The sequence below is a fragment of the Anser anser genome (assembly GCF_964211835.1).
Source record: "Anser anser genome assembly, chromosome: 21".
NCBI classification, from domain to species: domain Eukaryota; kingdom Metazoa; phylum Chordata; class Aves; order Anseriformes; family Anatidae; genus Anser; species Anser anser.
This window is the reverse complement of record NC_139742.1, coordinates 7,131,751-7,146,315: the sequence shown is the minus strand read 5'-3', so window position 1 is coordinate 7,146,315 and position 14,565 is coordinate 7,131,751. Positions and strand designations below refer to the sequence as shown.

Here is a 14,565-nt window from a genome sequence, read left to right as displayed (position 1 = left end):
GGGCTGCGGGCGCACGCGGACGGTGCTGGGTGCACGGGGGGCTTCGAGGCGAAATGGGGCGAGCTCGGGTGCTGGAGCCCGGCTCTGAGCTCCCAAGCAGCCCTCCCAGCAGCGTCCCGGGGAGGCGAGCCCCTGGCCGAGTTATTTTAACATTTGTCGCAAGCTTTTTCCTTGCGCTCCCTCTCCCCTTCAAGTCGGAGGCGTGTGGATTTCGAAGCGAGCCAGCGCTGCCAAATCTGATCTCCCTGACGGGGAAGCAGCTTCCCAGAGCTGCGCAGATTGGAAGGGGTGTAGCTGAAGGCAAGATTTTGGCTCTCCGAGTCCGCGGGGGGGCTCCCGCAGTGTGCAAAAACGAGCCAGCCCGGCCTCCCCGCCCCCCCCTCCTGCTTTTTGGGGGCTGTTTTACTGGCCCTCCTGGCCCGATCTGCTGGCCCTGGGGTTGCTTTACAGGCTGGAGTCAGCTCCGGATTCCCCATCCTCCCCCTGGCCGTGTAAACCCGGGGGTGGTGTCACACCGGTTCTGCCATGCCACCCGGCACGGCACGGGGCACACGGGTGGCACGCGTCGCCGTCGGCCCTCCGGGCAGCTCCGTGCCTTGGGGGGCGATGTGCCACGTGCTGGGGCCGTGCAAGGAGCCAGCACAGCCCCTCCTTGGCCCGATATCCACGTTATTCCACTTTTATTCCCCGCGGTGACTTCGAGGACATGCTGTCCCCAGGACGGGGAGGGACAGCCTGGCCCCTGCGGATGGCTCGGTGTCCTGGTGGCGACGCGCCCCGCTCCGTCGGGGTTTTGGGGGGTTATTCTGGGGGCTGGGGGGCTTGGGGTTTGTTGGGGTGGGAGGGGGCAGCCCCGGGCACTGCCCCCCTGCCTCCTCGCTCAGGGCCAGAGCTCGTTCTGGAAGCGTCTGGCTTTTCCAGGGGAGACGCCTTTCGCTCAGCCCCTGGCATTAAATAATTAAATGGGGGGGGAATAATCGTCGGCGAAACCCCCTCGGGTTCGCACTTCCTCGGGCCCTGTGATTGCCGATATTTTTTTGGGTGAAATACGACCTTTTTTATGATCAAAGGGGATCGGAGTTCCAAAGGAAAGTGAAAAAAAAAAAAAAAAAGAGGGCAAGCATTTTCTTTTTCCCAATCCTAGCGGTCTGGTAAAGTTTCTTTAGACATGCAAAGATTTACACACCTTTCTGCAGGGTGCCTTAAATTACCCTCCGACTCTTTACACATTTCCATGAGCAGAGCAAGAACAGTAAGTCATTGAGAAATTAACTGGCCTTTCAGTAATATCCCCTGTCGGCCTTTCAGAAGGAGAATGTCTAATGACTTTTTTGAAGTAGAGGTCAGGGTTTGCTTTTTTTAAATAAAACAATCTGTATTAATGCAATTTCCTTTTTAGCTCTAGGATTTGCCTTTTTTTTTTTTTAAGCATCTTTTTTTTTTTTAACTCCGCCAGCCACACGAGGCATCTAAAGCTAGACCCATTTGTCTGAAACCCGCTCTCCTGTCGTTCCCCAAGCCTCTCGTGCGAGATCTTCTCTCTCTCTCTTTTTTTTTTTTTTTTTGAAAAATGCATTTTAAGTGATTAAAACTGGACCTCAGAGCTGGCAAGGTGGCTCTCAGCCGTGCTGAGCAAAGCATGTTTGGGGGAAACGGAGCCAAGCACGTTTGCTTTGCCTAAACCCGAGCGGGGCGAGCGCTCCGACACCGAGCGGAGCTGCGGGGACCAAAGCGGCACCGGAGCTGCGGGGGGAGCTCAGCCTGCCTTAGGGTGCCTTAAAAAAAAAAAAAAAAAAGGACAATTTGGGTTCATCTCCATTTGTGTCCTTCTAGGGGATTCCTGGTGCTCCTGAGCCACCTCCCGTGGCTGTGCCGTGCTGGGTGAGAGCGCCGCGGGCACCGGTGCTGCGCGGTGCACTCGGGGCTCCCGTCGGTACCGAGATGCTCGTTCTCCTTGATATTCCCCAAATCTTGCCCTTTATATGTTATTCTGCAAAGAAACTGGGCTGGGGTGCCCACATCCCCAGGGGAGGAAGGCTTCTGGTTATGGAGCTGCTCCTCTGCCCCGTAACAAGGAGGATGCATGGGATGGAGGCGGGGGGCTGACGGTGCCTGGCCAGGACGCGGTGAGGGCTCCGGGGTGGGTGGCACCGTTGTGCCCTGCTCCGTGCCAACCTGCTCCCCAAAATTGGGCTGGGACGGCCCCAGGATGGCACCTCTGTGCCCCCCCCCAGGGGATGGGGTCAGCCATCCCCACACCAGCACCCTAAACCTCGCAGTGACAGGGATGCTGCCCGCGGAAGGGCCCCGTTGACCCACGAGGACGGAGCAGCTCGGGGCCAGCTGAGCCACAGGGGGGGGGTGGCATCAGGGGCTGAGAACTGTGCTCGTTTTGCCCCCCAAAATGTGGGCACCCCCCCCGGGCACCGCAGGGCTTTCACCGCCCACGAGCAGCTCCCAGCTCTGCCTCCGTCCCTGCCAGCCCCCAAGGGTGCCTCATGCCCCACGCTGGGTCCTCGCCTCTTCCTTGCCCCCCCGGCTCTCCCAGCTCCCCCCGCGCCCCCCCAGCTCCTTGTCCTTGGTGGCATCGTGCCCCCCCGCGGCCCGTGGTAAAGGTTTTTCTCCCCCATTCCCCATTCCCCCCCGTTTCTCTCTCTTTCTTTTTGCTCATTCTTTCTCTCTCTCTCTTTCTTTCCCTGCCAGGAATCCCAGTCCCAGATGAACCAATACTCCGTGGCTCTGCTATTTCCCTTTTATTCCCCCCCCCCCCACAATCCCCCCCCCCTTCAACGGCGAGATGGGAAAAGACTGAACTAAAAAAAAAAAAAAAAAAAAAAAGAAAGAAAGAAAGAAAGAAAAAAATCAAAGCTGCACATATTGGATCCAGATGTGCTCACAGCCCTTTCCAGCAATTTAATTAAATTCCCCCAGACAGCCAGGAGGATTTCTTAATGATCAAATTTCCCTGGCTTTCCTCCTAAAATGCCCCTCTTTCTTCGGCTCGCCGCTGCTCTGTCTCCCTGATGGATCGCCAGCTCGCATTCTTCCCCGGCCGCCCCGCCAAGGCGCTGGGGAGGCAGGGGGCTGATCCCGGCGCTCTGATCCCGGCCGGGCACCGGCACGACGTCCGTGGTGACCCGGGGGGGTCTTTGGGGTCGGGGTCCCCCTCGCGTCCTGCTCACCGGCATCACCCTCCTGTCCCGGCCCCTCCTTGGGGTGAATTCCCCCCAAAATGGGGAAATTTCCCCCGGGGGAGGTTGGACCCGCACGGTCCCCAGAGGTGCTGTGCGCACGGGGATGGTGACGATGGCCATCGCATGGAGGGTTTGGGGGTCCACGGAGGGTTTTGGGGGACCACAGAGGGTTTTGGGGCTGGGGGCAGCAGAAAAGCGCCCAGGCAGCGTGGCCTCCTTGCCCCCTCTGCCTCACGCCGCAGTCTGGAAGCGCTCCACCAGAATAAAACAAACCCCCAAAATAAAGCAAAATAAAACAAAAGTAAATAGGAAATCCGAGGCGGCTTCGGTTAGTGCCGGCTCTCCGGAGCTCCATGCATCTGGGAATTCCACCGGAATAATAATAGTAATAATAGTAATAATAATAATAATAATAATAATAATAATAATAATAATAATAATAATAATAATAGTGGCAGGGGGGGCACCCGCACCCTTGGGTGCTCCGTGGCGGAGAGAGGTGGTTGGGCAGGGGGCTGCACGGCCACACTGCCTGCGGGGGTGTGTGTGTTGCCATCGGGCACGTGTGTGGGTGTGGGTGTGGGTGTGCACGGCCTGAGTGTGAGCGCCTGGGGGCACGCCGGGCTGCGGCCGTGCCCTCACGTGCACAAGTGTGGGTGTTGGGGGGGGGCTCCAGGGGTCTGCACGCGGCTGGTGCACACCTGGGGCGGGCACCTGGTGGGTGTGCGTGTGCGTGGATGGGTGTGCACGGGGTGAGTGTGTGTGTGTGTGGGGGGGGATGAGTGTGCATGGGTGTGCACGGGGTGCGCGTGTACCCCACGTGCATGCGCAGGGGTGAGCGTGCACTGGGCGCGTGCACGGCTGGGGGCTGCGTGTGCACCGTGTGCGCGCGCATGGCTGGCTGTGCGGTGGTGTGCACGTGCACTGTGCGCGCGTGCACCTTCGGTGGGCCGTGTGCGTGCCCGGCTGGGCGTTCCCGGGCGCGCGCACCCCCCCCCCCCCCTCCGCGCCCGCCCCCGCCGCCGCTCTCCTTCCCCCCCCCCCCCACCTGCCGCGCGCGCCCCCGCCCCGCGCCCGCTCCCGGACTCTGCTGCCCCCTGGCGGCCGCGCGAGAGAGACCACGCCCCCTTTAACCACGCCCCCTTTAACCACGCCCCCTTTAACCACGCCCCCTTTAACCACGCCCCCTTTAACCACGCCCACTTTAACCACGCCCCCTTTAGCCACGCCCCCTTTAGCATCGCCCATTTAACCACGCCCCCTTTAGCCCCCACCCAATCCACGCCCTCTCCCGTGAGGCCACGCCCCCAGAGGCCACGCCCCCTCCGGGCCCAGCCGCCGGCTTCCGCTTCCGCTCCGGGCGGCGGCGGCGGCGGGCAGGTGGGGGGGGGCTGCGGCACCGGGACACCCCCCCCGGGGCCTTCGGGGCCTTGTGGGACCCCAGCGGGCCTCAGGGGGCGGTTGGGAGCCTCTGGGGCCGTCTCGGTGCTGGCTCCCGGGCGCCGCCCCGGGGTTTGGGGGGGTCTGGGGGCTCGCCCTGCCGGTGAGGGGCCTGCAGGGCCCCGGTACTTCGGGGCCTGGGGGCTGTGGGGCCCGGCCCTCTGTGTGGGGCCCTGCCCTGTGCGGGTGGGGCCCGGCTCTGCCCCGCTCTGCCCGCAGGAGATAAGGGCAGTGGGTGGGGGGGGCTCTGCGCTGCCCTTTGTGGCCTTTTACAAGTACGTCAGGAGGCTTTTTATTTATTTATTTTTTTAACTGCCGAATTGCTCAAAAGCCGCGTTCGTTTTAAAATAGGGGCGATCCTGTGGAATTCGGGCCCTGCCGGCGTCTGCCCGCCGCGGTCCTGCGTGGGACAAGGCGGCACTGCCATGCGGGGGGCCCCTGGGCGGGAGCACCATGCCCTTCCTGCACGGCTTCCGCAGGATCATCTTCGAGTACCAGCCCCTGGTGGACGAGATCTTGGGGCTGCTGGCGCTGCAGGACGCGAGGCAGAGCGCGCTTGAGAGGTAACGGGATGGGGCTGGAAGCGGAGCTTGGTGCCTGCCCGGTGCTCAGGAGGGGGCAGCCGGAGCTCAGCCTGCAGCGTTGGCGCTGGGAACAAGCCCTGTCCCGGGGAGCTGCCGGTCCCGGGGACCTTTGGGAGCGTGGGGTTGGAGCGGAGCAGGCACAGGGCTGTGTGCGCTCCCCAGGAGCCTGCCTGTGTCAATAAAAGCTGCACTGGGGTTCAGCTGTGCCCCCCCCGTGCTGCTGCTTAACCCCATAGCAGGACAAGAGGAGAGACTGGGGCTTTTTCTTTCTCTCTGGTGCTGCTTTGACCTCTGCAAACCCATCTGAAATGCATGACATTCACCTGAGTAATTTTCTCTCTCTCTGTGCGTCCCCAGCCCTGCCTGCCTGGGCAGCGACAGGAGCCAGCTCTCGGCTGTGAGGCGAGTTTTGGAGAGGGAGACCCACTCCCCGTTCTACCAGGAAGGCGTGAGCTATGCCCTGCTGAAGGTCACCGAGCTGGGGCTCGTCGCCGCCGCAGAAATCCTCCTGGAGTTCGGCGCCGACCTCAGCTTTGAAGGTACGGCTGGTGGGAAGGGGGCTGTGCGGGGCTGCTCCCTTCTCCCTTCTCCAAAAACACCGCGTGTTTTTGCCCCCAGACCCCGTTACCTACTACACCCCGCTGCATATCGCGGTGCTCCGCAACCAGCCGGACATGGTGGAGCTGCTGGTGCGCCACGGGGCGGACATCAACCGCAGAGACCGGGTACGGACCTGGCTGCCTGGGCATGGCTAACCCTTTGCGAGGGATTGTGTGGGGACAGCCCCCCCTGCTCCCCTCTCCCAGGGCCCCCCGGTGCGTCACCTGCTGTTGGTGGCCTCCTGATTGCTGCCTGTGGCCAAACAAACCTGTCCCTGCTGTGGAGTGGTGGGTGGGAGGAGGCTGGTTTAACCCAGCTGTGAACGCAGAGACGCTGTGGAGGGGCTGTCGCTCTTGGTTCTGGGGGGATGGGGTGAAATCTATGCTCTGATGTTGGCCCTGATGAAGCCCCAGCAGGGATTTCCAAGAGGAGCTCACAAAGAGGCGTTAATGCTTGTGTTTTTTTCCTCTCGACCCGCGCAGATCCATGAGAGCAGTCCCCTTGATCTGGCCAGCGAGGAGCCCGAGCGGCTGTCGTGCCTCCAGAGGCTGCTTCAGCTGGGGGCCGACGTCAACGCAACTGACAAAAACGGTCGGTGTGCCCCTCCAGGTGCTCCTGCAGAGAGCAGGGAGCTGCTTCTGGGGTGAGCGTTTCTAGGTGGAGCTCTGTTTTCATCCGAGTGTCTTCTCCCACCGCAGGAAAGACGGCGTTGCTGCACGCCCTGGCCAGCAGCGACGGCGTCCAGATCCACAACACCGAGAGCATCCGTCTCCTGCTGGAAGGAGGTGAGGACAAACTCCCCTCTGCACACAAAAACCCCTCCAGCCAGGCTGATTCTTTGTACAGCACCGGGTGCTGCCCTCCCAGCTCTTTTATGTTCCTGATTTAGCAAGAGGAAAGCCTGGCGGAGGCAGGGTTAGCGCTGCCCTGGTCTCTCTAGCTGCGTTTTTTCGAAAGGATGCTTCCCAGGCAAACGTATCAAATACAGAAACCGTGCTCTCTGCTTCTTGGTTCTGGCAGGAAATGGAATAGGATAAAGAGAAAAATGTCTTTCTCAGAAATCGCGGCCTGCAGCGTGGCTCCTCGTGGAGCACGTGCTGGGCTTTTCACAATGGGGAGGCAATGGGCTTGTCCTGGTGGCACTGCTGGGGCAGGCAGCGGGGAGGCTCTGTGGTAATTCTGTGTTCTCCTGGGCCCGTCCCTGCAAGAAGGGAGGAGGGTTTGGTGCTGGGCGACAGAGACCAGAGGCTCAGGATGTTCTGCAGGGACTGGTGCTCTAGTTTGAAATCCTTTCCCACCAGGCAGCAGCAGCAGCAGGGCTGTGCGCTTACTCTCGTTTTCAGCTCCCCAGTGGGTGCAGCTGTCGCGTGGTGGGCGCGTGATGCATTTAAGCGCCGGGTTTCCTCCCTCCTGAAAATACCGGGGGGTCCGCGCCTCCCGTGGTGCCTGTCACAAACCCATCCGTGTATTCTCTGCGTTGCCAGCTCTGTTCTCTGCTTCTCCCTCCAGGCGCAGACGTCAGGGCCACCACCAAAGACGGCGACACCGTCTTCACCTACGTCATCTTCCTGCTGGGCGAGGTGGCGTGCAGCAGCGCGGAGGAGGCGCGGGTGACAAACCGCTTCTGCTTCCGCGTCACCCAGCTGCTGCTGGCCCACGGTGCCAACCCCAGCGAGTGCCCGGCCCCCGAGTCCCTCACCCATCTCTGCCTCAGCAACTTCAAGCACCACTTCCCGCTCCTGCGCTTCCTGCTCGAGTCGGGCGCTGCCTACGACTGCTGCCTCCACGGCCCCGCCTGCTGGTCGGGCTTCCAGGTCGTCTTCGAGTGCCTCTGCTCTCACCTCAGTGTCTCCGAAGATGACAGCTTCTACGCAGACCTCATCCAGAAGGGTCAGACTCTGCTGGAGCTCATGATGGCCAGCTCACAAGCCGTCCGGCTGCCCAGCAACTTTGAGGTCAACACCAGCAGCTGCAGGTGCCACGGGGAAAAGATCAGGACTCTCTTCTGCTCCCTGAAGCAGCTGGAGCACACCCCCCAGGCACTGAAACATCTCTGCAGGGTGTTTATCCGGCAGCGCCTTAAGCCTTGGCCAGTAGATGTTAAAATCAAGGCTCTACCTCTTCCGGACAGGCTGAAGTGGTACCTCCTCATCGACCACGCTGCTGTTGGGCACGAGGACCTCTGAGCCCGGCTCGTGCCTCTCCGGCTCCCCTCTCCGCGGTCATGGTGCCCGTGGCCGGCCAGCAGGTGGCCGACCTGCGCCGGTTCTCCCCGCAGCGAGAGGCGCTGCCCTCCCCGTGCCCACGGGGGCCTCTCGGCCGTGTTTCAGGGCTGTGCTTCTCTGTGCACGGTGCTGCCCGCGCGTCCGTGGAGGCCCTGAAACGAACGTGCTTATTTTTGAGTTTATTTTACACCAGAAGGAGTCCAAGGGGTACTCCCGGGGCACGCTGTGGGGGGGTGGAGAGGGCCGCTGGGAATCGGGGAGGTGGACGCTGGAGAGAAAGGTTTGCGGGGATGTTAGGTGGAGGGCCGGCGGCGCAGCGTGACTGCACAGGTCCCCTCCTTCCAGCCCTGCTGGCTTTGGGGTGGGCGAAGCAGTGCCTTGGACGAGTGGCAGAGCCGTGAGGCGCCTCGGGGTGCCGAGGGAAGAGTTGCTGCCTGAGCAGGAGCACGGAGAGGTACCGAGGGTCAGGCCCAGTGCAGCCAGACCTCCAGGGGGGCGCCGGCAGCCGGTTCCGTGCCTCCTGCTCTGTTGGGGGAGGCAGCTGAGGCGGAGGCGGGTCCTGCCTTGATGTGGTGCTTTCCTTGCTCACCTGGGCTTCTGAGAACAGGAGCGTGGAGGGGACGGGGGGAAGCAGGGCTGGCAGCAGCAGCCTGGCTGTTGAGCGCCCTCAGAGCTTTTGCCAAGAGCACTCGATGCTCTCGGCACAGGGGAACATCCACCAAGGTGTCTTGGAGGCGCTGGGCTCTGAGACAAGCAGATGAGCGGCTGTTCCTTGGTGTGTTGTGTGTGCAAGGAGGAGGAACGGGCAGCTAATGCTCGGTGCCTCGCTCCTCCCTGTCCCTTGGCCCGTTACGCGCTCCTTTCCCTGCCTGACTGCACGCTGGACGTCGAGCTCCAGCGCCTCCTGCCCAGGAACAAAACACTGCAGCAGAGCTCGGGGTTTTCTCGCCAGGCTGCTCCAGGAAGCCCCGACCTTTGGAACTGTGCCTGAAGGTCCCGAGTCCCAGCCTGCCACAGCTGTCTGGCAGCTCCTAGGCATCTGCTTCCTTGTGAAGACCAAAAGATGCCGCGGAGCTGAGCCTTTCCCACAGAACAGGTGCAAAAGAGGAAGGAAATCTCCCGTCAGCAGGTATTTACAGCAAGCAGAGCTGGGATCCGCAGGGGTGTTTCCCCACCCTGCCCTCCTGGCAGCAGCTCCTGTTCTTCACCTTCTCCCACCCCGCGGAATCGGGGCTGTGCGTCTTGAGGAACTGATGTTTAAAAAAAACAAAACGAAAATGTGAAATCCTCCCCCTCCCCCCGCTGTCTGGAATTGGAAAAGAGCAATTAAACAAGGCCTTTTGTAAGAGCAGCAAGGGGCTTATTTCTTCGGCAGGGGGGTCGGGGTGGCGAGGGGCTCCACGTGGGACCTGCCTGCTCCTCGTCTCGCATCTGTGCTGGATGGGAGGAACTGCACGGGCCGAGCCGCAGCGGTTCTGTGCCTGGGCTCACCCCGGGTCAGCGTGAGCAGTGGAGCGTTGGGCAGGCACAGGCCAGGGGCCAGGCTTGGCAGAAATGCCCTGGATGTGGCAGGGGAGGAGCTGGGAGCGTTCAAAGCCGGGGGGGAGCAGCGTGGGGTGTCGGGGGGGCAGCTCAGAGCAGGTGCCCTGCTAACACCCGGTGCTCGCTGGATCTCTCCTCGGGGTCACTGGGGCCGGTAAAAGTGTTGCAGGAGGTAAGGCAGGGCCTTGTCTGCGTTACGTGAACACTGGAGAACGTGAGGGAGCCAGGATTACATCTACCTTCTGTTTTGCCGCGTACGTGGGAGACCTGCTGATGGGTTTAAAAGCCCGCCTCCGAGCCCCAGAAGCCGTAAGGAAACGGCAGAGGTTTCTCCTGTTCGCCTTACCCAGCTTGTCGCTGAGTTAAACCCTCACTTCCGTGAGCAGCAGCGAGTTCGTGAGTGGGAAAGGGGCAAACTCCCGAGCAAGCAGGGGGCGTCCGGCCCGTCGCAGCCGCACCAAGCTCCTGTGCACGAGCAGGGAGCACCTTGGGACCCTTCTTGCTCTCGGCGGTGTCAGGCACCCGCACGCAGAGCCCCCGAGCGTGGCGGCAAACCAATGGCGCTGCGCCTGACAAAGCCCACGTGTGGAAGCGCGACAGCAGGAGCGTGTATTTGGCAAACACCTCTTTTTTTTTTTTCACAACCAGCAGCAACTTGGAAGACAGAGCCCCGTCCTCACCACCAGCCCTGGAGAAGGGGGAGTCGCGACGCCCTCGCCGCCGGCTACCCCCCTGCGGTGAAGGCACAGTCCTCGCCCCTCCCGGCCCCGGCAGGACTCGCTGTCCTTGCCCGTGCTGCTCCGAGCTGGCCCCGGAGAGACCTCCTCCGGCCGCCGGGCACCCTCATCTCATGGCGAAGGTGTAGACGTGGTAGATCTCGTCGGGGAAGTTCTCCTGGCGCTCCTCGGCCAGGAGGTGCAGCCCGGCGCGGCGGATGATCTTGCGGACCACGTCCAGGTCCCGGCAGACGCTGCTGTCCACATCGTCCATGATCACGCCCTCCTGAGCCATGTTGTCCTTGATGACCACGATGCCGTTGGGCCGCAGCCCGGCCCGGCAGCGCTTCAGGAAGTCGGAGAGGTGGTTGTCGGTGAGGTGTCCTGGGGGGCAGAGCGGGGGTTAGCGGGTGTGAGACCCCCTGGGCAGCACGATGGACGAGGGGAGGAGAAGGGAAGGCTGTGTTGGGATCCCTCCTGATCAGAGCAGTCACATTTTTGAGTTGTTTTCAAGGGAAAGCTTGGGGGTGTCCAACTTGTGTCCCGTGGGCTCAATCCAGCTCTGTCCCACCCACCCTCCTGCTCTGGTCTTGAGGATTTGGGGGAGAAGACCCTACGGTGTGACACCCTCCATGGGGCAGGTCCCAAGCCCAGCCCCACCCCAGTCCTCCCACTCTCCTCAAGCCCCCCCTGGTGCCCGTGGGGCTGGACGGGGAGAGGACAGGCCACCGAGCGCCCCTCACCGATGACCCACTGGATCCAGATGACATCGTAGGAGTTGGGCTCGGGGCTGAAGTCCTGGAGGCCGCAGCAGAAGTAGTTGCGCACCCGCCTGCCCTCCTCCCCCAGGTAGCTCTTGGCCTTGGTGAGGAAGTCCTCCGTCACGTCCACCATGTCCACCGTCTTGAAGAGGGGCAGCAGCAGCCTCTTAGTGATGCGGCCGATGCCCGCCCCGCAGTCCAGAGCGCGGGTCGTCCCCGTCCTGTTGGGGCCGTCCTGGAACGAAAACCACGAGGGGCTGAGCTCCCCGGCAAGGCAACCGCGCAGGAGCAGCTCTGAGGGAAGAGCCCAGCTCCACGCCGGGACAAGAAGAGGGCTTTGGGAGCACCTCTGCCCGTTTTACCCACCCGCAGGAACCGCTGCAGGAATTTCCTGGAGCTGTTGATGTCGATGCTGGAGATGTGGCCGTAGCCGCCCAGCATGCCGTCCACCGTGGCGGGCACGTCCTTCCAGTACTTCTCCGCCTTGGAGTAGAACTCAAACTCGTCCTCCACCACCTCGCTCGACATGCTGGCCGAGGGGGGACGTGCCCGCGGGGGACTCGCTGCTCTTCCACGAGGGGAGAAACCACAAGTCAGGCCCAAAGCCCCCCCCCGACCCAGGCAGGGCTTTGGGTGAGCCCCCCAGCGGGACAGCACCACCACCAGCCCCAGGGCAGTGCCACAGCTGTGGGATCAGCTCTCTGGGCATCCCGACGTGTGCCTGACACCCCCTTCCCTCCCAACAGGGCTACTTCAAACCCTAAAAACTTCTAGGAACGACGAGCAGGAACAAGGACCTCAATCTTGGTATTTTTGGAGACCCTCCCGGGCAGGGATGCCTTAAGCCCGCTCAGCAACATACCCCGAAATACCCAATTTTATTTTTTGAAGGCTGACCCACCCTTTTCACCTCTCCTGCCTCCTCTCTCCCCGTCTTAAGAGCGTTAACAGCTCAACACCTAACCGGTGGGGGCAGCCCCACCGCTCGCCTCCGCTTCCAGCGGGAGTTTGCCAAAAGCTCCCCAAAGCCCCCACCCGAGGGCCGTAAATCTCGGCCGCGCCCGGGAGTTAAGGTATTTGCGATATACCAAAACCAGGCTCTAATCGGCGCTACGAGCCGCAAATCCCCCCAAGACACCCCATAATTCACCCCACCGTCGGTTCGGTTAACGCCGCGGGGACCTAGCGGCGAGATTGGAGGTGGCCAAAGGCTAAATTCAGCCCCCCCAGGCGCCTTCGCGCGGAGCCACGCGGGGCTCGTGGCGTCGGCGCGCTGCCAGGCCCCCCCCAAGTCAGACGCAAAACCTGCTCGTGGGGGGGCTCTGCGCGGGTCGGGGGGCCCTGGGGACCTCACCTCAGTGCTCGGGGGCCAGCTTGGCGCGGAGCCGGTCTGCGCTGTGCTCTGGGGGGGGGGGGGGGGGAGAAAAAGCAGGTTTTTAGCCCCAAAATAGTGCTGTAGGTGGGCGTGAAACCAAGCGCAGGCCCGAGGAGGCGGAGGTGAGAGCCCTGAGGTGAGAGCCCCCCCCCCAGCCCCACGGGGACCCTATGGGCACCCCCTGGCCCCACAGCCCCGTTTGGGGGGGGGGGTTAGGGAAGGGGCCCGGTTTCGGGCCTGGGGACCCCCCCCCTTCCCCACCGGGGGTGGCGCAGGCACTGCCACCCTCACCTCTGGGGGCCTGGGGGGGGCCCCGGTGCTGGGGGTGCCCGTGTGTGTGTCCCACCCCCACCCCGGTTGGGGGGTACTGGGGGGGTCCCGGTGCTGGGGGGGGGGGCACATAAACAGGGTGGGGGGGCCCTGGTGAGGCAGCGAGGCCTACAACGGAAACCTGCCCCCCCCCCCCCCCGAGCTGCGGGCTCGGTGTGGTCCCGGTGTGTGCGGGGGGGGGGTCCCGGTGAGATGCGGGGGTCCCGGTGTGGGGGTCCCGGTGCCGCAGCTCCTCCCGCCCCCCCTCCCTCCCCTCCCGTACCCGGTCCCCCGGTGCTCGCCCCCTCCCCTTCCCGCCCGGTGCCCCCCCCCCCCCCCCAAGCACCGCGCGGCCCCGACCCCCCCCCCCTCCCCCCCCCGCTCACCGGGCGGCCGCGGGCACCAACCGGGCGGCGGCGCTCGCCGTGACGTCACCGCGACGGCACACGCCGGGGGGGGCGGGGCTTCCCTCCGTTACCGGCGGGGGGGGGGCACCGGGCAACCGGGGGGGGGGGGGGCACGGAGTGGGGGGGGTACGGGGGGAGCATTGGGGGGGGGGGCTGGGAGCGGGGATCCAAGAGGGGGGGTACGGTGTGGGGGGGGGGGGGGGCACCGTGAGCCCGGTGCCGTCCCGTCCCGGAGCGCCGTGCCCCCCCCCGGCCGCGCGGTGCCGCTGTTGTCCCGCTGTAGGAGCGCGGGGCTGCGACGGGCACCGGCTGCCGGTGGCCGGGCCGGGCCCGGGTGTCCGCCCCCCCCCCACCCCCGCGGGGACAGGGCTGCCGTCGGGGGGGGGCCGCTGCGCCCGGCAGGCACCGGCACCGGCACCGGCACGGCGGCAGAGCCCCGCGGTCAGCCTGTGGCAGTGCCCCCCGCTGCTGTCCCCACACACAGTCCGTCCTGGTGGCACCACAACACTTAAAGTCCCCCCGCCTGTCACCCCCCCGGCCCGTCAGCCCTCAGCCTGTCACCCCCTGGCCCATCACCCCTTGTCCCATCGCCCCTCGCCCCCTTGTCCCTCGTCCCGCCACTCCTCATCTTGTCACCCCTCAGCCTGTCACCCCTCGTCCTGTCACCCCTCATCCCATTGCCCCTCATCCTCTCACCCCTCGTCCTCTCACCCCCCGTCCTGTCACCCCTTGTCCTGTTGCCCCCCGTCCTCCTGCCCCCCGTCCCGTCACCTCTCCCCACAAAGCCCTTCTTGTCCCCCCCAGTCATGCCCCAACCCCCCCGTTTTTGCCTCCCCTCACCCCATCCCCACCACTGCCCCCCTGCCTCCGTGCCCATCCCACCCACGACACCCCCCCGTTACTCCCACATTAACGCAGACCATGGCCCAAAATTGAGACGGAAACAAAAAGCAGGATCAGAAATGGGCCGAACATCCCCAGGCGCCCACAGGCACCTGGGCCAGGACACAGCACCCAAGCCCCAGGGACACTGCAGGGCCCCAGCACCCGGTCTGGACAATGGGAAATTGCCCCCAAATTGCTGCCCCCACACCTCCGAGGGCCATGGAGACCCCCGAGGACAGAAGGGGCGATGGGGCCGGCGGGGGCTTCGCCTCTCTGAGCTGTGGAAGGCTCCAGAAGGCAGCAGCTTGCCCTTCTCACCCAGCTCTGGCTGTGCCAGGCTAACGGCCCTTGCGATTTTACCCAACAGAAAGAAAAAGCTATGCACGGAGCGCTTTTTTTTTTAATAAACCCCCCCATCTCACAGCAAACCCAAGTATCCCCTCCTCAGCCCAAGGCGCTGGCCACCCAGCTCCGAGCCCCCAGCCGGGTTGTGCAAAACCGAGTGAAAATGTGGCAGCTCCGGCGGC

At 63.7% G+C, this 14,565-nt stretch overlaps 2 protein-coding genes across 4 annotated transcripts; one reads left to right on the top strand and one right to left on the bottom strand.

Moving 5' to 3' along the window:
- Nucleotides 1-4,490: 4,490 nt before the first annotated feature.
- Nucleotides 4,491-9,394, top strand: ASB6 (ankyrin repeat and SOCS box containing 6). Of its 2 annotated transcripts, none has more exons than XM_083807139.1 (7): nucleotides 4,491-4,574; nucleotides 4,986-5,197; nucleotides 5,576-5,757; nucleotides 5,837-5,943; nucleotides 6,301-6,409; nucleotides 6,517-6,603; nucleotides 7,328-9,394. In XM_083807139.1, the coding sequence occupies exons 2-7, from the start codon at nucleotides 5,088-5,090 to the stop codon at nucleotides 8,002-8,004; spliced, it is 1,272 nt and encodes a 423-aa protein (XP_083663265.1). In that variant the 5' UTR covers nucleotides 4,491-4,574; nucleotides 4,986-5,087; the 3' UTR covers nucleotides 8,005-9,394. The 2 variants fall into 2 exon arrangements, with proteins under 2 accessions (XP_083663265.1, XP_083663266.1); XM_083807140.1 differs by lacking the exon at nucleotides 4,491-4,574 and adding an exon at nucleotides 4,625-4,679.
- Nucleotides 9,395-10,174: 780 nt separating this feature from the next.
- Nucleotides 10,175-13,224, bottom strand: NTMT1 (N-terminal Xaa-Pro-Lys N-methyltransferase 1). Of its 2 annotated transcripts, none has more exons than XM_083807141.1 (5): nucleotides 13,133-13,224; nucleotides 12,417-12,464; nucleotides 11,429-11,625; nucleotides 11,045-11,297; nucleotides 10,175-10,685 (listed from the first exon to the last, which is right to left on the bottom strand). In XM_083807141.1, exons 3-5 carry the CDS (start codon nucleotides 11,588-11,590, stop codon nucleotides 10,429-10,431), a joined length of 672 nt encoding a protein of 223 aa, XP_083663267.1. In that variant the 5' UTR covers nucleotides 11,591-11,625; nucleotides 12,417-12,464; nucleotides 13,133-13,224; the 3' UTR covers nucleotides 10,175-10,428. The 2 variants fall into 2 exon arrangements, with proteins under 2 accessions (XP_083663267.1, XP_083663268.1); XM_083807142.1 differs by having other exon boundaries at nucleotides 11,429-11,630; nucleotides 13,133-13,214.
- Between the last annotated feature and the right edge of the window lie 1,341 nt (nucleotides 13,225-14,565).